Source organism: Pholis gunnellus (assembly GCF_910591455.1).
Source record: "Pholis gunnellus genome assembly, chromosome: 8".
NCBI classification, from domain to species: domain Eukaryota; kingdom Metazoa; phylum Chordata; class Actinopteri; order Perciformes; family Pholidae; genus Pholis; species Pholis gunnellus.
This window is the reverse complement of record NC_136534.1, coordinates 10,175,018-10,197,860: the sequence shown is the minus strand read 5'-3', so window position 1 is coordinate 10,197,860 and position 22,843 is coordinate 10,175,018. Positions and strand designations below refer to the sequence as shown.

The 22,843-nt window shown below is 44.1% G+C and overlaps 2 protein-coding genes across 3 annotated transcripts; both read right to left on the bottom strand.

Annotated features, from left to right (window-relative positions):
* Positions 1–480: 480 nt before the first annotated feature.
* Positions 481–4,157, bottom strand: echdc1 (enoyl CoA hydratase domain containing 1). Its single transcript, XM_079164088.1, has 7 exons — positions 3,948–4,157; positions 2,576–2,648; positions 1,924–2,102; positions 1,621–1,763; positions 1,443–1,495; positions 1,237–1,317; positions 481–1,135 (listed from the first exon to the last, which is right to left on the bottom strand). The coding sequence occupies exons 2-7, from the start codon at positions 2,635–2,637 to the stop codon at positions 718–720; spliced, it is 936 nt and encodes a 311-aa protein (XP_079020214.1). The 5' UTR covers positions 2,638–2,648; positions 3,948–4,157; the 3' UTR covers positions 481–717.
* A 4,700-nt stretch (positions 4,158–8,857) lies between these two features.
* On the bottom strand, positions 8,858–21,915 carry mtcl3a (MTCL family member 3a). Of its 2 annotated transcripts, XM_079165300.1 has the most exons (8): positions 21,118–21,915; positions 20,597–20,764; positions 15,563–15,865; positions 13,497–14,051; positions 13,132–13,211; positions 11,179–13,009; positions 10,301–10,336; positions 10,082–10,216 (listed from the first exon to the last, which is right to left on the bottom strand). In XM_079165300.1, the coding sequence occupies exons 1-7, from the start codon at positions 21,550–21,552 to the stop codon at positions 10,307–10,309; spliced, it is 3,402 nt and encodes a 1,133-aa protein (XP_079021426.1). In that variant the 5' UTR covers positions 21,553–21,915; the 3' UTR covers positions 10,082–10,216; positions 10,301–10,306. The 2 variants fall into 2 exon arrangements, with proteins under 2 accessions (XP_079021425.1, XP_079021426.1); XM_079165299.1 differs by lacking the exon at positions 10,301–10,336 and having other exon boundaries at positions 8,858–10,216.
* Between the last annotated feature and the right edge of the window lie 928 nt (positions 21,916–22,843).

Genomic DNA, 22,843 nt, shown 5'->3' with positions numbered 1-22,843 from the left:
CGGAAAATCAGCCAAATAATCCCTCTTACCTACAGCTACAGTAGGAACCTCCCATTAGAGCGGAGGGAGAGTGGAGATGATCAAGGCCACAAAGAAACACCAACACTAACCTACAAAACTGCAGTAAAGAGGAAAGAAGTGCAGCAGAATTACACTCACACGTGATGCCTCATGCTTGTTATACCTCATCAGTATCTAACTGTGATCGAATTATTACCATAATCACATTTTCTGGAGACCAGGAGTTCATTTGCTTGACTAATGAGGACAGAAGAGATTTAGATTGAGAACAGAGTTCTTTCGGTCCTTGCTTTGATCCATACTGAAAATATAAGACATTAATACCCATGGAATCATATCCTCATATTCACAGTTGATACGTTTGTATGATGTCAGTTGAAGAGAAAACAAAACAAAATAGATCACAGCAATTAAAGTATGTGACAACAATGGATCTCTTATTATTGTATCAGAGGCAATGCCCCAGCTGATTTATTGAAATTATAAAGTTCGTAGTCCTTACCAACAAAGAAGAAACCTGTCATCACGCAACTCTTCATTCCCAGAGTCCACATTACATGAGCAGCATTGTTACCGTCTTCAGCACATCGAAGGACTACGTTTGTTGATGTAAATTAAGAGTCAGTCTGTAGCAGTTCTCAACACAATTGTGACCTGAATTTAGCTTCTTAGCTGATCTGAGAAGCTCTTAGGAGCTCATCTGTGTTTGGACTTGTTAGCCAGAGCCTGCAGGTTAGCCTGACCGCCCCACACTGTCCCAAAAACATCCTTCTCAGTCCTCAGAGCCTCATACAGAGGGAGCTCTCTCCCTGACAACACTACCTTCTTCACAGCCTGGATCACTGGGGCAGCTCCTTTCGTATAGTGGCTGAGCCAGTTCTCAGCCTGCTGTAGGACAACCCCTGCACCTTCCTCTGTCTGGGGGACCTCCAGCACTCCATCCGCCAGTCCAATCTGCAGGCCAAGTTCGGGATCCACTTTTACAGAACCAGCAAGCAGCTTCAGGGCGTTCTGGCTTCCGACAATGCGGCTAAGTCGAGCGGCGCCGCCCCAGCCTGGGACCAGGCCCATGTGTTTATGGACAAACTGGATCACACTGCCAGATGCCATTAACCTGTGAGACGCAGATGACAAGACGTAAGTCAGATCATTAGAAAACCTTTGGATGAAAGGTGAGGGTGTGAAAGAAATCCTTGGGTGTATTCTTTTATTTACCTGAAATCACAGGCAGTGGTGAGTTCTGCACCTCCTCCCAGCGCCCTCCCCTCCACCAGAGCGACAGAGATCAGAGGCAGCCTGCACTGAGGAGACTATTCTGTCAGCATACCGTAGTGCACAACATATAACAGCTAAACGCTAACTGCTTTAAGCTCAAACTGGTTGCTGCTGATTTAGTTGAGAGGAAAATGAGAGCCCAATACCTGAGTAGTCTTGTGAGAGCATTCTGCATGAACATACACATCTTCATCCCGTCCTACAAGGCAAAAGCAGAGAGAGAGAGAGAGAGAGAGAGAGAGATGCAGGCAGACAGACTGACTGCATCAGTATGCAGATAGCAACAGCAAAAAGATACCTTAAAGAATAGCTCTGCTTTGCTACCTGTGGGTTAGATATCGCCCTGACAGCAGTGAGGTCCGATCCAGAGCAGAAGGTTCCAGCAGCGCCCTGAACAATGACGCCTTTACCGTCCATCCAGCTCTCCAGCTGGCTCACCCTCTCCTCCAGTTCCACCATCATACTGCCTGAGGAGTAAGGAAAAATAAAACTGGGTTGTAATGTGTTTATGTTTGTGATTGTGCACAAATGAGTGCACAAATGAGTTTCATCATTACCATTCAGAATACCATTTCTGCACTAATCAATCTGAAAAAATACACAGTGTTAAATGTACCGTCACCTTACCGGAGAAGGCATTCATGCGGGAGGGGTAGTTGATGGTCAGCACAGCGATGCCAGACTCCTGTTTGAGCAGGTCAACGGAGCCTCCAGGAAAGGCCTGCAGCTTCTCTGTGATCTCCTCCTGGTTGAAGCCATCGGCGCTGGAGTACACACAACCACTGCTCTGTCTCTGCAGCAGCAGCCTTCGAGGAACAACATGTATAAAGTTTATTCAAACCTAATCAATCGCAGCTCATCAATAGATCCAGCTCTTACAGACAGTAATAGACACACAGGAGCTGTTTGTGGATGATTCACTGAACTGCTACAACAACATACTAATGGTACATTACCAGTAGGTTTAGACAGAACAAATGTCCTCTGTCTTTACATGATCACATGGCATGGTACACAGTCACACAAACAAATGAACCATCTGATTATGACTCATCTTAGTCATGAGTCAGAATGAGAGAAAGTATTACTTTTATATACTGGCATTTTGCATATCCAAGCACCTTAGAAATGCATTTTGGTTATTAGGCTGGTCCCTGTTTGTGATTTGTGAACAAATAATGTGGGTTCAACTCAGTAGACTTGCTGTTCTTGTATTCATGTCTTTGTTTCCTGCCACAATCCGGCATGGTGGTAAACAATGCTGGCTAGTCTCCCTTACCTGGCCCAGGCTGCACAGCTGCTGCTCCTCAGGAGCTGCCGCCTCATCGCACAGAGTACCATCCCGCTGCAGCCTGGAGACGGAAAAATGTGGGAGAAAATACTCACTTTCACCTCCACTGCTTCACACATTTTGCTATAGTAAAAAAAGGTGGTGGGCATATATGAGGAGGAACAACGTTTGAGGACAGGGATCATTGCCAGGATACTCTGCTGACGGGCAAAAAAACTGATCAGAATCAAATAAATCCCTACAAGCTTTGACAGAATTGGGACTGTTATAGATTTGTATTTTCACCACAGACCCTTTGACTCGTAATAATGAGAGAAGTGTTACTAATAACATTAATGACGGGTCCATTGTGTTCAACCGTAAGCCCACGACAGTGTGACAGTGAGTCAGCATGCACAACACCAAGACCCTGGCACTGACGCAGTGCCAGGGTAATTAAAACATTAATAATTGTATTAACACCTGTGTGCTGCTGTGATGCATCTGTTAGCTCACAATATTTATAGGATAAACAACCGGTGTTTTATAAAGATGTTCTTACTGTTAACAATGTGCTCATTACAGCATTTCATGCTATGAAAGGGAATTATGATTCAGCCACTACGCACAGGTGTTTTCATTTAACGTTAATTGTGTTGCCTACTTAGGCCTCTTACCCATAGACTGTATACAGATAAGATATATCTTAACACACAGTTTTGTGACATCATGTAATTACCAGGATAGCTCCAGCCAACTTAAACCTGACTCACATAACCACAGTGATGAACCATAGTTATTGAGGGGCCAGTGACAGTGAGCCAGCATGCACAACACCTGGACCCTGATACTCACTAATTGTATGATACACACTTTGTGCTTTTCCTGTGACAAGTCAAAATGTCTTCCGTGAAAAGGGCATATTTAAGTAGGGGAATACAAAAAATGCCTAAATATGTAAGAATGTAGAGAAAAGAAAATGTAAAGTAGGGAACAGGAGATATATCTGAAAATGAAAATATAGATTGTAAGCTAACAGGCAGTAAAGCTACACTTTTATAGTGACTAGCTTTATTAGCAGTAACGTAAAGCAGGAAAAGTGTCTAAACGTCACCACGACCTCTGACATCTAGAACGTTAAGTATGTACGTTACTATTTAAGGTAGCTTTCAAATCCATTCATAAGTAGCCTTTCATCAAAGTTTTCAACAATTGTACTTGTTTTGCAGTAACGTTACACCGTTGAATGTTGTTTGGAAAAAAAATGGATGTCATACGATGTTTAAGTGTCCATTTGAGCCGTAGAAAATGAATGCATTTCATGAAATGTTTTCAATATGATAATTTCAAACCATTTAGCAACAAAAATGCAAGCACCAACCTTGCTAAATGACAGTCGTGAAGTGTTACTCTGAAATTCGTCCGTCCGGAAACTGGAGCTCTTCGGAAGTAGACAATGGAAACGCACACGTGTAGTTCCTCAACGTTCCCACGAGGGGGCGGAGTAATACCGTCACGCAGCAAATGTGATTTGGGATTCATTTGTATTCTATCAATTATTGCATAAAGGCAGATACATCAATTCATTATGTAATTGTGATATTGTGTCACATACATTTGACACAACACTCTTCAAGCTATAATTTATTGTCAGCATGCAATCTTATTTATCATTGGCCAATGCACTGCACAGAGAGATCTGCTCTTTGTCTGTCACAAGTCTGTAAACACAGAATACTGAGGAACTGGCTCTACAGACATGTCCTTATTCAGTAGTATTGACAGAGGGCTTTAAATAACACCTACGAGTTAAAATAAAGCATTGGCAGAGGCAGCTGACAGTAATATTAACATAGCCTATTGTCAACTGAAGTTTTCCTTCTGTGTCTGTGTGAAGGTAAAACAGCAAAATAGCAGGTTTTGTTTGCTTGACACCAATACAGTTTCAACTCTAACACTGTGTTGACATCCAGTCAAAGAAAAACCTACTATATATGTGCTATCAAATATTGGGTTTGGAATTATATCAAAATGAGATTAGGATTTGTTTAAATTGTGTTATAGCGTTCCACTTTTGCCATTAAAAAGCATCCTTTGAAGATGCAACTAATCTTTGAGAAATGTTCTTGTTCAACTCTTCCTAGAAACATGTAATATCATATGAGGTATTACCACCTTTCCCGAAGGCAGTAAAAAGTGTGAATTGCTCTGGGATCACATTACGCCTACTGTGCAAACAGAGAGACATAAACTACCACAGACTTGTGTCAATGAAATAACTTGTCTGAGTATAACCAAAGCCTCTGTGTGAATACTGAGGTTTGTAAAGATCTGTACAATTATAGGAGACATGTGGAAGGTGAGATAGAGATAAGTGTAATGCTCAGTGAGTGAGAGTAAGAAATGAGAGCATTCAGACAGTGAGACCAACTTGAACTAACATGAACTAGAGGATGATTTAACAAGAGATGTGCAGGAAAAGGAAGGGAAATGTGCCAAAGAGGGATGTTGAGACACTTCCTGTCCTGTGATCTGATCTATGGTTACTGGGAGCATAAATCCTTCTCTTCAATCCACACATCCACTGCCGCTATTCACAGCCCTAAATATAAATGTGAAAACAAACTTTGACAATTGCAGAGACATGTTGAATATAAAGTCTAAAACTAATTTAATGGTGACATATTATACAAATGCAAAATTCACTTTATCTTGGTTTTCTCAAAATAAATATGTGTCTAGAGACCCTGAAAGTATGAGAAAAGACCACTTTCTCTCTGTGTCTCCTTCACTAACTATCAGAAAATTGTTGTAATACGTGAGACTAGCTGACAGTTGCATAGACACAATAGGGGCCCAGACAAAGAAGCTCATCAAGGCCCATTGTATTTGGACGTGTATGTGTATGAGAACAGTGTATGTATGATAGGACGAGGTAGCTACCTGACTGTCCTAATGGTATCCAGCTGCCATACAGTAGCTATAAGGAGCCCCAGATAGTGGCTTTATGGGAGCTTTAAGGGGGTTTTTAGCACAAGGCTTTGAAGCATTTTTTTACACAGAGGCCAAACTGTGGAATTACAGCTTCCGGGTTTATACATCCATGGGAAGACCGGAAACACTAACCAATCAGAGCAGACTGGGAGGGGGGCCTTAAAGAGACAGGCACTCAAACGTTGTTTGTCAGACAGAGGAAGAATACAGGCGCTGTAGCAATGGGCAGTATGAGAAATATATATATATATATATATTTTAATATTTAAGCATGTAAACATGTTCTTGTAGAACCCCTAAATTAAATGCATGAAGCTGAAAATGAGCATTGTATCTCTCCTTTAAGTGTAGCAAAAGTGTTTGTGTCTTGTGTATTCACATACCATTATTAACTTGGATTAGCTGTTTAAGACACAGTGGCACCATTTTAAGTGATTTGATCATATACAATATATATTTGTCAAACCAATTTGATTCATGACTGTACCACAAACATGAAAGGACACGGTTTACTGCATCCAAGACTGCAATAGACTCAAAAGTACCTCTCTGTTCTATTTAAAAGTGGGGAAGGAATTCAAAAAGGTCGGTGCGAATCATCCCAGGCAGGCATTCCAGACACGCTGACTCTCCTTCTTGCTCTGAACAGTACTTTAAGCTACGTCAGCTAGCCTGCAACCTGTCTCTAAATATCACTCTGAGAAGTGCAGCACCTGGAAGACATGGTGGCTTAGCAGATACATAGTAGTCTTTAATGTCGCCCACGAGTGTGTGTAAGAGATTGTCTATGTGTGGTAGGGGTGTGATGGAATGGCTTTCTGTCCAGACAGTTTATTATTTTATGAAAGTTAATTCCCAAACCATTATCTCACTGTGCCTATCCACTTCCATTCATCCTCCGCTCAGCATTGTCTGTTTGATTAAAGTCAGCCCTGCTGTTTTATGATCTGTCCGGATATCAGTGATGCAGCCGCAGACTCCAGCTGATAATGGAGTCCTGTCTGAAATTACAAACTGACTAATGGTCAGAGTGAGAGAGAGAGAGAGAGAGAGAGAGAGAGAGAGAGAGAGAGAGAGAGAGAGAGAGAGAGATGCATGCTCAAATGTCGTTGCTTGTATCTCTCTCTGTGTGTGTTTCTGTGTGTGACTGTGTGTGTACTGTATGTGGGCTCTAAAGTGATGCATCAGTGTACTGATCGATATGCAGCTGTCTGGGGCTCCACAGGAAGTCAGGAAATGCGCTGCAGTCAGCATGGCTCTATACCAACTTACCGAGATAAGAAAACACACACACACACACACACACACACACACACACACACAATGATAAGTGCCAGTAAGGATCTATTTCAGGGCAGGAAGAATGGCAGGTTGGCAGGGGCCACAGACTCTCAGGGGCCCGGAGGTTTCCTTTGAGGAGTGTAGGGAGCTCAGGGGAGCTGGAGGGCCAATGAACACTTTTCCACCTTGACAGGGATGTGTCGGTAGCAACTCACATTGCATAACCACTGAACCACAAAATGAGACTATTTACTGTAATATGTGTTGTGTATTTGAAACCAAGCCAAAACTGTGAAAACATCACCATAATATGGTGTAATACACCAAAAGAGGTATTTGCTTATTCATTAACAACTCAAAAACCTCAAAACCCTTCTTAAATAATCTAACATGATCCTAATCTCGGTTGACATTCGAGGGAAATAATCTGCAAGGATATACCCAATGACTAAATATAACTTGCTAGTCATGTTTGTCTATGTACTGCAGGAGACAGAGTGCCAATGAGCTTCCTTGCAGGCTAGTCGAGCTTTACCACTATATTGTTTGGAGAGAAAACAAACAAGGCTGTGGACACACAGAAAGCTGCAGGCCAAAATGTAGGCTTGACACTAGTCAACAAGCACAAGGGCACAACTGCTTATTAGAATTATTATGCATACCATAGTGTGTGAAAATTGTATCTCAGTTCTTTTGAATAAGGCTGTAAAAGGATGAGGACTACAGAAATGACCTGTTTAGGGCTACACCAATCAAATCAGATCAAACCGTGTACGTGGCCAATGGGTGTTGTGTGTCAGTGTGGATTTGGAATTTTATGGGCATCAATGGCTGTATGTATACAACACTATGGTTCAGACCCCTGTCTCTGGTTGAACCTGTGTTCTATGTTTTGCATGATAAAATATTGTTCCATAAATACTTTCCATTGTGCTTTAAACCCCATTAGAATCAAAACAGTTTGTACTGGTTATATAAATGTTTCAGCATCTGGAAACCTCCAGACTTGAGCACAGGCCAGCACTGGGAATCCACGCTCCTGGCCGGCCTTGACACAGGAAAACAGTGTGAAGCAGCCAACACAGCGCAAAGCTACAGGCATCAGGAAAGGATGACAATATTTATATTTATATCAGCGCCAGGGTAGGATTTCTGGCACCATAACATTGTTGCACCTGTTATTTCAGTCAGCCTGGGGGTGCCAGGTTTCAGGGTGAGGGGTTAGGTGTCCGTGCCTCTCAGGGTAAGGATGTGTATGGTTGTGTGTGTGTGTGTGTGTGCCTGTCCCTTAATGTTTATGTAAGACGATGGGCATGTACGTGTGTGTGTGAAGTGCAAAAACAGTGCAGTAAAGTAGTGTTTTCATGTTGTAGACAGAAACACAAATACACCATCTGACGTAAACAAAAATCACACACATTTAGAAAAAGGAATGCAGAAGGATTTATGGAGGAGTGCATGCATACTGAACACACACCCACACTATCAAAGAGATAGGCGCTCCCTCTGCTCCCGTCACGTAGCTCTGCAGCCATCACTCAAAGGCAGAGATCACAGTGTCACCAGAGATGTCCGCCAACAAGATTGAAGCAGCTTTGGTTTCTGGTGCTTCATCTTTGTGAGTCGAACGGTCACCTAGGACTCCTCCCGATGTGAAAATATTACTGTGCCATGTTTGATTGATGTTGAGGACTTATTGGTCCTATTGGGGGATTGAAGAGCGCTGCACAGTGGCAAGGTCGGCTTAACCTGTAGTGTGTAAATTCAATGATTGAAGATTATTGGAGGAAATCAAAACACACAAGTTAGATAAGACTAAACTGGATTGTCTAAAGGGTTATTCAACTTCTTAAATACTACTTTGTAATAATGCTCCTTGCACAGCATGACAACACCACATACAGTATTATTCAAGTATGGTGCAACTGCAAGTATTTTGGTATGTGATGTGAAAAGAGTGGAGAAATATGTAAGTCCTTATGTTTATTACACAAAAAGAACAGCAAAGGTATCACCTTCATCATATGATTCACCACTTTCACCCAAAAAACTGACTGTACTACTCAGCTGAGTAATGTCCTGATATGTGACCATTCAGAATTAGTAAAAGTAGAAAAAGGCCTTTTAATCTGTTTTACATAAGCATCGTTATTTATGTTAAGCACAAAAGCAGGCTCTCGTGAACGGTGTTTAACATACATTTTGATTGGAAAACATCAGCAATGGGTGAGACTGCAAAAATAAATGCTGTCACAAACAATGTATTTCATTTTCAAATCAGGAAAATGCAGAAAAAGAAACCAGCCTTTGGTACAAAGTTATAAAAAAGGACCTCACGTTCACATTTTCGTGTTACTGTAATGAAAAATGTAAAGCCAGTCATGAATGTAAAGCAAAGTGTTTTAGTCACAGGCAAGGTACAGTCCAGGCATGTACTGTAGGACATATTCAAGAAGGCAAAAACTAACACGGCTTAATTCAGCACACAGAGCGATGCCATGGGGAACTCTCTGCTCCACTGCCTTTATCTCTATCCATGAATCCATGATGCTGCATATTGTGTATGAAACATGATAGTTTGTGCAAAAGGCACACAAAACATGTTGCACACAAAATACAGTACGTATTAAATACATCATTCTGGATTTCATTTTGTCTGGAAGTATTTGGATCATTTGAAGATGACCAAGTATCACTTGAAAGGTGTAAATACAGTATATAGCACTAAGCAGTAGCAGAAGGTCTGTTGGCAGATCTGCAAGGCTACACTAGTCCAGGCTAGAATCCAGACCAGAGTTAAGGACATCCATTCCAATGGTTGGCATGAATGAATGACGCGTTTTCATTGTCCTCTGAGGCTACGCATGATGCCTGGTTCTTCAGGCGGGTTCATCGGAGCACACTGCTGAATAAGTGAAGCTGCTTCAGATCCTTTCCTTGCATCCTTGGTCAGTTCGTCTCTGCTGGATGCCACATACATTCTAAAAGGTGAGTTGGTGATCTAAAGCACTTCTGAGTCTGTAGGAGTGGAGAAGCAGTCTGGGTGTGGTATGTACAATAGCAAAGAAAAGGAACGTTCAGTGTTCAGAGGTTGTCGCTGAGGTGCTTCTCGTTGGTTCGATCATACGGGGGAGGTGGAGGTCAAATAATGACAGTCTCCATGTGAAAGGCGTGTGAGTAGGTAAAAGAGGAACTGTGTTTCTGGAGGGCGAAGGATGGAGGCACAACAGGGGTGGTAGAGGGAGAGGAGGAGGTGGAGGAGGAGGAAGTGGGGGAGCGGCTGACCCATCGGGAGGGGAGGCGCCGGTTGGCTGGACGGGCAGGCCTGGAGAAGTTCTTCTGAGCTGAGGAGGAGACGGAGGTCACGTCGTTCTCCTGTGGAGAAACAAATGAATTACCATTTAGGATTATCACACCGTTCCATCAACATTTTTATATTCACACACTCAGATACTTTACATTTTGTCACGTGTTCCATCTGAAGTCTTCTTGACCCTGGAGGAAACAACAGGCATATTTCAAACAGGAACACGCTCATGTGGAAAGGTCACACAAGTAGATCCAATTCTTTTAAGTCGAGAGAAAAGCATCTGAGGTGGAATACCGTACTCGTGCCGTGGTTCTGCTGCCACGTACTGGATTTACAGAATCTTCAGCATTGTATTTTGGACAGTACTCCTCGGTTAAGGTTACACTAAAGCGGTGCCTCTAATTCAATTATTTTCATGAAGTCCAATTGGCTTGATAATCGCTCCCACGATTTCTTTACCATTTGCATGACTTTAAAGCAGCGTGATCACTTCAGCTCTGCCAAAGGCATTTAGTCAGCTGGCTTCTTGCAGATACTTCTATAATTACTACACAAAGGCCAGAAAAACACTTCCACTACGAGGCCCCATGGAAGGACTGGAAGATGAAAGACAAGTATGTTGTTGAGGGTGATAAATCTCCTGGCAAGTACTTTATATGCCACACCGCCGGTTCCTTTTGTTCGGAGCCTTTAAGCAATAGAATGGCCCAGATGCCCAGATTATAATGGAGGCTCTGGCCTGCTTCTGTCTCTTAGCACACACCAGAAATAAACAACATTCCCACCGGAGCTGTCCCCAGTCAAGGGCAATCGCTTAGTGTTTCAGAATGGAATGAAACAGAATGAAATGTGCGAGTTGACCCAGGTCTACTGGTGTAATTGGCAATGACCTAAAAAAAAATGCATTTAACTCTTTTCATTCCAAATGTTAACACCTGTACAGTGAATAGCACACCTGCTGAGCGGCAAGGCGGGTGCTTACATGTGAAAGTGTGTATACAGACTGTATTTTTCAGACTCTACCCACCTGCACTGTTAGATGTACCTCTTTCACACCCATGGCACTGTGGCTGCTGAACTGTGTGGTGTGCTTCTGAGAAGAGCTTGAAGTCTGTGTGTGTCTCAGAGCGGGAGGTAAGGGCAGAGGGTCAATGTCCGGCATGTCCAGTTCTGTCACGTTCTCCTGCTGCCTGACACTGGCGTTAGGACTAGAATCCATCTCGTTGGGTTGGCTCTGGTTCTGGTGAGCCCGGGCTGCACTCTCATAATTCTTCAGAATCCTCTCCACTGCCCCGTAGTTGGATCTGGATCCCTCGGGCCGTGGGTACGCAGCCAGAGTGAGGGCCTTCCAGGGATGGTCGTTCATCATTCGAGGCCCAGATCTGGAGGAGTCCGACTGGGAGGGAAAAGCCGACGCATGCCGTTGCTGTGCCTGCTGCCCTGGCTGTGTCATCTGTCTTTGTTTGTTCTCAGCAGACGGCTGCTGGAGTGAGACACCAACTCCGGCTGACTGAGGCTTCGCTCCGTTGGGATTCTCATTCTCGGAGCTGGAACCATCCACACTCTGACCTGGCTGGGTATTTGCAGGCAAGACAGGCTCAGAAAACAGAGCCTCTGTGGCCGCTCTGTGTTGTGCTTTCCTGGAAGGGCCGCTTGCTGTTTGAACTTTGTGCTTGACCTCCCAATGGTGCGTTGTCTCCACGCTGTGTCCAAGCTGTGGCTGCTCAGATGAAAGGTCAGAAAGGGTTCCTTGCTTCATTCTTAACTCTTGTCCTTCAGCACCACATCTCATTCGCCTTGATTGGACCTCGGGGTTCTGAATTGTGGAATTTGAGGTGGAACGAGACAACGCGATTTCAGGATGCACACCCATGACGCTAGTGGTGACATCAGTACAAAGTGGCTGAAATGTTGTCTCCCCGGGAGGTAATATCTCATCAAATGCACAAGTTGGAGAACCCACAGAGCAGGCATCTGTTACTGTACAACTGTCTTGTCCCTCTACGCCTCTACGGCCCATCTCAGCCTGAAACAAAGTTCTGTTGAACTCAGCTGTTTTTTGTTCCAGCATTATGTTTCTTTTGGAGCCGTGGAGGTTGAGTCCAGCAGGTGGTATTTCAAGAGAGGACAAGAGCAAATCTAAAGGTAATTCTTTGACAATCGGAGGTATTTGTAGCTCAGGGCAGTAATCTGAGCGCAAGTTCTTGCCAGCAGTCAATATGTTGACTTCAGAGAAGCTTTTCTGGACAGTCCCGTATGTCGACAGCTTACTGCTTGTGAACTTGCTTGCGTCACAGGACCAGCGATTGTGGCAGCAGCCCTTATTAATACATTCAGATTTAGCAGGTACGGGGCTAGATGCTACAACACCGTCTTTCAAAACTTTTCCTTCATTTACCTGTAGCATAGCCTCAAACTTCCTGACAATAGATGGGCTGCTACATTTTTTGTCAACTAGAACACAGGGACTATGGCACTTCCTCGCTGTCATCATGGGGGATTCTGGGATGTAAAGTTCTGTGTCAGAAAAAGTGGGGGAGCTCAGATTCCAGGAGGAGGTGCGGGGAGGGACGGCTGGACATTCTGTATCAATCTCTGAGAGTAATCCAGGGCTCGTCTTTGCTTCTCCGTGGCTTTCTGGATCAGCAGTGTTTGCTATCCAGGATTTGCTTGGCCCTCTGTCTGCCCTCCAGGTGTTGTCTGGTGACAAGGTGATCCAGTTTTCCCTTTCCAAGGCCCGGAGGTCATCGTAAATCTGGCTGAGGTCGCAGGGAGCTTCATCGACCTCCAGTCGGGTTTTATCACGGCCAAACAACATCTCGCTCTCCTCAGGAAGGCGCAGGGATTCAGATCGATTCCTGAAGAGAATGAAACAGTGAAATGCATTTGCCCTTATTGCATCAAGACATAACAGGTACAGTGATTATCATAGTTCCATGTTGACGCCAGGACGTTAACATAGTAAAGGGGATTTATTTACTTCTTATCCCCACTCTTCTTTCTGATCTCGTCCTGGTAGCTGCAAAGCTCCTCGCTTACACGGGCGATCTCCTTCAGAGCCTGAGACACAAAGATGGGGAGAGATACAATGAGACATGCTGGATACTATGTATTGTTGCAAAACTATGCGAATAAAACTTAAAGCTGAGAATGTGGCAGATAAGGAGGATTATCTATTCGAAGAAACAAAAGAATGACAAAGAGGGGTATACAGGAGACAGTACAGGAACACGGATGCAACAACAAGTTTGTGTCAGCAGAGCAAAAAGCCAAAGACAAGGAATGACGACAACACCGATGTGTCGAAACTGTGTATAAATATAGTGTTTTCTTTGAATCACTCACAGCATTGAGAGCAGTGGTGTTCCTCTTCTTGTCGCTGCCGTAACTCAGCTCTGCCCAGAGAGGCTTTTCTTCAGGATGAACGTGGATATTGTTTTCATTACTGTTTGAGACATTTTTCTGTGGCACTCCACATCCAGGCGCTCCATGAAACATAGCCGCCAGCTCTATTGTATCCGCAGCTTCCTTGCCATCGGTGGCTGAGTCTTGCTGCCAAGTGCCTCTGGAACTTAACTCATCCACCAGCTCAGGTTTTGAATGAGTGAACTGACCCCCAATATCATATCCAAAGAGGCTGTCTGCTTGGAAGCAGCTGGAGTGGTGACCATCTCTGCCAACACAATTCCTGCCACCGATGTCTCTGTTGTGACCAAAGCCAGGTAAAGGTGGATGTCTGCTTGGCTCTGACTGACTGCTGCTGCTGAGCGGCTCGTTGTCACTGAGCAGACTGGAGCCGGAGGTGGTTGAGCGAATGCTGCTGAGCCTGTGCACATCATCGTTGTCGTCCTGCCTTCCACTGCCCTGCACTTCTCGCTTGGTTCTCACGTCAGAGTACAGCTAGAAATAGGAAGAAGAACAACAACAGGGGTCATCATTTGTTTCACCTATACTGGATTAGTCCTATGTGGGATGGAACATTGTACTTTTGTCATTTAAATTGTATTCTTTTGAGATGAATTTCAACATTTGATTTTGCAAATATTGAGCATAAACAATATAACACTAAACAAATCAACAATTATGTCAATTATAAACACATTTTATCTGACGATATTATGCTTTTATATTATCTATTAGATCAAAAATGTACACCTAAGTCAGTGTACGGCATATATTTTGACTCTACTCTCAGTGAATGCCTATGACTATAGGATGGCATATGATTATACTAACAGTACAATACTGCATCTGCACACAGTCCCTCACAAACTAATTTGGGATGAAGTGAAGTCGAGACAGTATAGCAACGAATCTTATGACATTTTTAGACCGCAGAGGATTAAAAAAAAAAACATTCAAAGAATTCTTTCAAATTAAATTGGATAACCTCTGGCCTCCTCCAGTGGAATCCCAAAATAGTAACTATTTCATGTTGACTGGGCTCCCTTCCCATCACGCAATGTCTAGATGGGACTACTGCCTTTTAGCCTTTATTCCTCTGCTGCTTTGCTCTCTCATTTTCTGGTCTTGGACGGCCAAATGAGAACCACATGTTCTTTTCTTAGCAAACTGTTCTCCAGCTACTTTTGTGTGGCTTCCCTCATTCAAAACACTAATCTGCTCCTCTGGGCATGTCAGATTTGGACTCTGGCTTTGTCACCTACTCTATCTCGTTCTTTACCTTTGTCCCTCTCTCTGGGCCATTCATTTGCTCTAATTCCCTCTTTGACCGGTCTTATCCAGTTATACTTTCTTACTTAATTATTCTCATCCAACTCCACCATTCAACTTTTATATTAGGGCAGCAACTAACAAGTCATCTCCCTATGAAATAAATCTGCTGAATACATGGTTGATTTTTTGGTTTATCACATAATGAGAAATGCGTATAACAAGCAATTTGAAGACTTCTCCTTGAGCTTCAGGAACTTGTTTTGTCAAAACATCCGAGAGATATTTACTGTCATGTAAGACAGGAAGGTTTATTATCATGTTGCTTCTCGGTCTACGTCACTCCAGGTCATGGCTTGCTCAATCGCTGCCTGTGTCTAATTACACAGAGATATCAGAGAAATAGCAGAACCCTCGCACTCCTCCGTCCACTCCTTCCTTTCCTCAAGCCCTGCAGCTGCACTGATCGGGGATATTGTTTTGACAGTGTTGATGGTGAACAGGATGTGTGGGAGGGAAGCGTTACACACTGTAGGCCGCTCACTGCACATGAAGCCACATCTCATGCACAAGTCTCATAAGTTGGGAAATGGCATCACATACTTCTCAGAGTTTTGCTTTATCCAGTCGTTCATGCCTTACTTTTACATAAATCCAACTGTAACTCAAAATCAAATAAATGAAACCAAGACAAAACGCAGAAATATTATCATTCAGACACACTCGGAGCACCTTACCTCTTCTATTTTCCTCTGCATATCCTGCAGCTGGCACTCCCATTCCCTCCTCTCCACGTCAAACCTCTCCAGCAGCTCTGCTTTCTCTCTCAACCAGTCCCTCTCATTGTGCTCCAGGCGGCACCGCAGGTCCATGGCCGTCGAATGCGTGTCCGCCAGCAGCCTCCGCTGCTCTTCCCTCTCCCGGCGGAGTGTGGATGTCTCGCCGTGCTGTCTTAGAGCACTCCGTGACGCCACAGAGCCGGGACCTGCAGCTGACTGGACCCCGCCGCCGATCAACCCAGCACCCTCTCTAGCCTCCAACTGAAGAGAAGGAAACAGACAGGGAGTGCAAAGGGCACAGAGGAGGAGAGGAAAAAGCAGCAGGGAGATAGATGGAAGGGGAAAGAGTGGGAGAGAGACGGTGGAGAAAAAAAGTCAGTGGCGATAAGCCAGATGAAGAGACAAGCAAGGCATGAGTGAAAGGATTTGTTAAAAGTGGAATTAAGAGAATGCAGGAGTGGCAGGAAGAGAAGGCGGAGGATGTGGGGGGGATAATGCACCACGGGGACGAGTGTGAGTGGGTTCAGAGGATGGAAGAGGGAGAAAAGAGAGAGGATTGAAAGATGAAAATATCCTGTAAGGAGTCACACAGAGCTCCTGGGTTCAGGGGTCAAGTCTCTTTTCTATGGTGCTTCCCTTACACAGGATGCAGTGCAGGATACGGCAGCAAATGCTGTATGTCTCCAAAGGATGCATGTGGCCTCAGTCAAATGATATTCATACAAAGAGGATCTCTCAACACAACTCCTGATTCCTTTCAACAAATGCCAATTGTATTAGGTTTAATTGGACAATTTTGTTTTAGTGAGAATATAACCGAATGAAATACCCTGGGCATTTCCCCTGATAATGTCACTGTGTTGCAGCCAAAACCTTAAGTCAAAACATTTTTTAAAAGGCTTAAAAACTGACTGAATTCCATAACATCAAAGATTGAAGTCTTGGTGGTCTGATACCTCTAGATAAGATAATGGTGTTAGGAAAACTAATCCGAAATGTCCTCTACCAATGAGATAATACAAGGAAATTATCTGATTGAGAGGCTTTCCTCTTTTAAAGTATTTAACAATACGGGTGTGTTTCAGTACATATATCTGTGCTTCCTGTGGTGAATATGTGCATTTTTGTTACTCGTAAAAAATGTTGGCTTTGGAACTGGAAAGAGCCCAAGACAACGCCTGTGCATGAGCATACATGTGCATGCCGAGCATGCCCGAGTGTGTTATTTAAGTGTTCAGTCACAGACAGCGACCACAGCCTTCTTACTAGCCTGGGTCATGGTGCTATTTCTGCCTGTGGCCTGGGGTCATGAAATTATGGAGTTGAAAAAAACATGTCAACCCTTTTCTGTCTGCCTGTGGCTCTTTTCTCCACAATTACAGATGGATGCTGATGGGTGCTGTCCACAGTCCATTCAAACATCCAAATGTAAACAAATAGTGAAAGTGCATAAATAAGAGGGTTGGAGTCAGAGCCGACAACTGTCTTCTTAAAAAGGAACCTCTGGAGGCCCTTTACATGCAAACAGGGACATAGTTCATCGTCATTACACCCAGCTCAGGGGGAAAAAAACACACCCATGCAAGCACACATCTTTCTCAAGGAGCCAACTCCTGATACTCTTGGGCACCCTGCCTGTCGCTGTATGGAAAAGGGGATATAAAGGTAACCGTGTCACCACGGTGACCCACTATAAATAGCGGACACACAGCCTTGTACAATGTCACATTCCGAGGGGAGGTGGGGAGACGAGGTAAAAGGAGGAGGGGGGAGTTGGCCGCTAAGGCAGAATGAGATGTCTCCTATAGCTGCCAGCGGCATTCATAAATCAGTGGCGTGCGGAGAAATATCCGGCCAAAGACCACTGCCTTGGATGCGTACTTGGTGGTAGGAGTGCCCAAAAAAGGATTTGGAAACAACAAACAATAGTTACATTCACAGCCAGAACCCGCTGTGGAGGAAGGTGTGTAGTTAAAATCTCAAGGATAGAACAAGCATGCAACTGCTCATAAGCTACAACTGTGTTGATGCTTAATTATTTGCAATTAGAACTTAGAAGAATTTCTGGTATAGCAAATAAATGACAGTATCAACTAAGCCAAATTCAAAATGATATCATGATTTGGCTGAACTGTTTGTAGCTACAGAGCTTCAGTTTCTTGACCAATCAGATGACCAACAAAAGGGACCAAAACTAGCTGCTAACCACAGCTAACAATATGTGAAAATATGTCAAATGTGGACATTTTATGCAGAAAACTTCAATTATGAAGCAATTATGGAGCACTTAAGTCTGTGGATTATAGCAGACGCTCACAGTGTCACAACGTGCAAATGCCATTTCACTTATGGTATTACTTAAAGTGACCTCAAAATTCAAACTTACTGGACCTAAGTATCCACCACTCGTTCCATACACTAACTTTAGGTTTCTATAATACACTTGGCTGCTTGGATAATCCTCCACAGCATTCCTCTGACACTCATTCTACTTTTCAAATCTGTTCTGGATTGTTATTGGTGTGATCAGTATCAGCATTCAAACCATTACCTTCTACACCCTCAACACCCTCCGTCTGAGCCAAAAATGGGATCTTCCCTGCACTGGCACAGTGAAGCCAACGTGAGGAAAATGACAGGAGTTTGTCACTCATGCTGAAATTGTTCACATTTCACTTCAAAGGGACATTAAGTCACACCCAGTTTGCTCTACTGACCTCTACTGATGCTCCTTGCAGTGATTTCCATGCATTCTAGTCTATTTCTGTGTCGCCTACATGTGAGTTGCTCAGCAATTTATAAAACAAAAGTGAAACTATTATCAGCCACACATTTTTGTGTTCTGTCTAAATATAGCAAGTGAATTACATGGATTACAGAAAATATGATGTCTACAACCTCGACATAACATTTAGACCTGCTGTCTTGAACTAGAAGCAGACCAAACTTTGTTTATAGACCTGTTACAAGTTCACTCTATACTTCCCCCATTAGGGACACAGGCTAGTTAAAGGTCTGTGAAGTCTGTAAATTAGTCATTTGATTTGTAAGCTGTGAATGATTTCACAAAACTTGTCTTGAAGTATCTTGAACCTGATGAGCAAGCCTATTAGCACTTGGTAAACACGTACCCAAAACTATAAACTGTGGCAGGATGTGGCATCAAGACAAAACAAGTTTTACAATGGAGCTAACCCCGCCCAGCAGGCTTGACTCCAACACACATTTCCCTTGGTCTCTTTGTGCAATGAGTATAGAAATGTCTGCATGTGTGTGTGTGCGCATGATCCATTCAAAATGTTTGTACACTTTGGATGTTCTCACACACACACACACACACACACACACACACGTACAGTAAAACACACAAGAGACTTCCATGTGCACTTTGCCAATATATAGAAGAAGCAAAACATCAATGTGTCAAAGCTCTCAGAAACTGCCTCAAATAAAGATTCCTTACATGCACATCAGCATCTTAAAATATAACATCAATGTGTGTGTGTGCGTGTGTGTGTGTGTGTGTGTGTGTGGCATCATGGCATAACCTCCTGCAATAGATTAGGCCGCTTTCTCCCACAGCCACAATGGGCTTTACAAAAGCAAAACAGAACAGTAAAAGTCTGTTTTTATAAGGCTCTCTGTCAACCACACTGTGAGAAGGCACCGAGCCAGCAGGACAAAGAGAAGAGCTGCACAGTAACCTTGTGCCATCGACTCACACAGAGGGAATGACATTATGGCAGTTAAACCATCTGCGCTGGGAAAACCATTTTACTATTTTGCATTCCTGTGTCATCGTGTCAGCAGTGGTCTTGTCCAACTTTTCTACAGTATCGTTGCGCCACCTTGTTAGTTTCCAGCACCACGTTTCTGCTTCATTGCTTCACTCAGAGGATCGTTAGATCTTTCTTGTAGCTTCTGAGGACGAAGGACTTGCGCTGTGTAACAGGTGAATGCGTGGCCAATCAGTTTTAAGTCTTTGATGGGAATAGTATGGGGTTGAACTGGCAGATAAAGACACAACATCACAGAAAACTAGACATGTGACGAGTACCGAGACACACAACTCAGCAGACAGAGAAATCTAACTCTGAACAAACTTCCCAGAATCAAAAGCAACCAAATAAATCTATCTTCTGATACAACCAGAAAATAAGCTAAATCCCCAAAGCCGCATTGCTTTGAAGAATAGCCATGCATGGTCCTTCGAGTGTTCCTGACACAGCATGGCACTGGTATGCAAACTTAACTCTAAGCAATTTTCTGGTCATTTAAAGAAACACTTAACAGTAGCTGTCCAAGGCAACAAAAGGTTATATTATCTACTTAGAGTTAGCTGTTAAAAAGCCAAGTTGGGTGTCTGTGTCTGGCTGAGCAAGGATAACTTTTGTCTCCTCTCTGCAAATCTTTTGTCTGAACTGAGGCTTAAGTTGGATGGATGCCAGGGGACCTATCGCCATGTGATGTGGGGTGCCACAGGGTCGTATCCTGGGGCCTCAATTCTTTTAAGTATATATAAAGGACTTAAAAGCAGCCTGGTTTGTGTTCATTACACTTTTTAATGCTAAACGACTTATTTTCAAGAAACATATGAGCGCATCTCTGGTAAACACAATATTTAAAGTCGTGCTCTTGTGCGATTCTTTGTGGAGAAACTCAGTTTTACGAATCTGACGATTGAGTCAACTAATCACCAATGCGGGTGGCAAATGTGGCAATCCCAATTTACACCAATCTGGAGGCCAGACGAGTACCGAATAGCTCGTCACACGCAGACATATGACAATACACAAATATATTAACACAAGAAACAATGTAGATAAGAATTTAAATAAAGCATTCTTTGCGTGCAGTAATGCATACATCGCTCTAACACGCACACAAACAGTCTGCAACTGATTAAGTATTTGTGTGCAGATGCTTTTGAATACAGTCTTAAACCCCCAAAATAACACTCACAAATCACAGTCATCATCATCCCTGAGTTACCTGCGCAATCCTGCATTTGAGCTCGGCCTTCCCCAGCTCCCAGGCACATCTGTCTCTGGTGTACTGCAGCTGGAGCTCGCTCCTCTTCTCCTCCTCTCTCTTCACCTCCACCTGCACTTCCTCCAAAACTGTCTTCAGTTCCAGCAGAATCCTCCGGTTCTCCCCTCCCTGCATGGAAACAGTTTGCAGCAATCTTGTCAATTAATGAACTGGCATATTAGAAACTTACAGTAGCATAAACAAAGAAGAACTGAGAAGGAAATAAAAACGTTATACTAAACTGATCCTCACACTGGTGTACCACATTAATTAAATGTGAAGCCCTGAAGAATATTCTGGGAATATAAGATATGAAACCACAAAACACAACAAATTCACCGACTTCAAATTAGGCATAATTGACAAACTGCAACTTGCCATACAATACTGCTACAGAAAAAAGAATGCACGTGTACCACAAACGCACTAGGCACACACAGAAGTGTATTTAGCTTTCAAAAGGTGTAAATATATCCAATCACTTGTATGTCAGCTACTTCTCTCAACAATGACTCCTTCTCGCGGATCCATTCCTCCTTATCCTGAACGTGTCGCTTTTTCAAATCCTCAAATTTCTTTTTCAGCCGCGTGTGTTGTGTTTGCTGCTGCTGCTGCTGCTGCTGCTGCTGGGGTTCGGGCCCCGGCCACATTTGTCCCCTGAGGATCTCAAGCTGTGCCCCTGCTCCACCTTCTCCTCCACTCGGCGGAGCGCCGAACTGAGACTCGTAGATGTGACTGAAGACGGTGGGCGGAGAGGAGATCCTCCTCGACGGGCTGCGACTCTTCCCCCTGCCTCTATCCGCCCTCTCCATCCCGGAGCACGGCACGAACTCCCATCCCTGAGACGGGACGTAGCCCCCACCAGCTCCGCCCCCACCAGCGTGCAGCCCCGAGCCGTTCATTAACGCGCTCCACATTTCTCCAGCGCGTTAAAATGAAACATTTAAAAAACAACTTTAAAAACACAAAGTATCCATTTCTGCCGCGCAAAGCACGAGGTGAAATAATGTCCGATAAAGTTCAGCAGACACAATGCCATCTCCCAACTTTTTTTCAGTTGGTGAGTCGCGTGCGTAAAAGCGCCAATTATCCAAACCCGGCCAAATCCCCCGTCTGCCGCACAGCAGCGCTCCGGGCAGCAGTCACTGTGCTCATACAGGCGACGGGACTGGACGCTTTGGTCCTCTCCATGTCCTCACAGAGACATGGTCAAGCCGTTATTATTTTGTCCCCACGGCGTCCTGTTATTTTATTTTTTTGGTCAAATTTTATCTCAAAGACTTCCTCGCTGCTGCACCGCTGCGCTGTTTTTTCCCGTTTACATTTTCAAATCTCGTCTCTTTGCCCCCTCACGGAGCTGCGGGCGACAGTCCAGCGCTGGCAAAAGACAGACAACCAATACCCCTTCCGACGCGCGTGGCAGACGTTCCCAAAAATATCACGGGGCGCACTGATGTAAGAGCGGCGGGGTATTTTTACCCGCTGTAGCCACGAGTTTATTTTCCGAGAGAGCCAGCGAGCTGGAAGCAGCAGCAGAGGAGCGTCCATTAGTCAACACCGGATCGCTCCAATTGCGTCGCAGGATACCACCTTGCGCTGTATCCATGGCAACAAAACCATTTGCCTCGTGATAGACTTGTTGATAAGTAAAACAAAAACAGCATCGTGCTACGCTAACCGCAACAAACCGCTTAAAGTAGGACCCGGGGGCCTGTGTTACACGTCACTTGCTCCTGCAAAACAGGCGGTTTCGTGCCTCACCTTTACCGTACAAAAAGCTAGTTGGCCCACCTTTCCTCTTTCCTCATCCGTCGCAGGAGTAGCCTACTCACACCCTTCTGCCATTTCTCGTCTGCTAACTTAGCATGAGGGGGATGACTATCACGAGGAAAGAGACGAGGGTGGGATTATATTCATATTGATAGAAGAGATAACACAAGAGGGCTTTCTAGCCACTATGGGCCCACAGTCGCCTGTCTGTAGGCCTATTCGTTGCACTTTACTTACCCGCGACACAGTAACGCTTTTTTTCTACACAAAACTGCCGCTCGAGCTCGAGCGCCAAAACAAACTTGAAACGATCTTCCGGCTGAAGCCATGCGAAGCACGTGCCATTTGGATGAAGATATACCCTTACCTCTTCCTTTAATATGGAAGGCCTAATGTTGCAATGAATGTCCTTAAAAAAACAGCCACGAGAGCCAACAT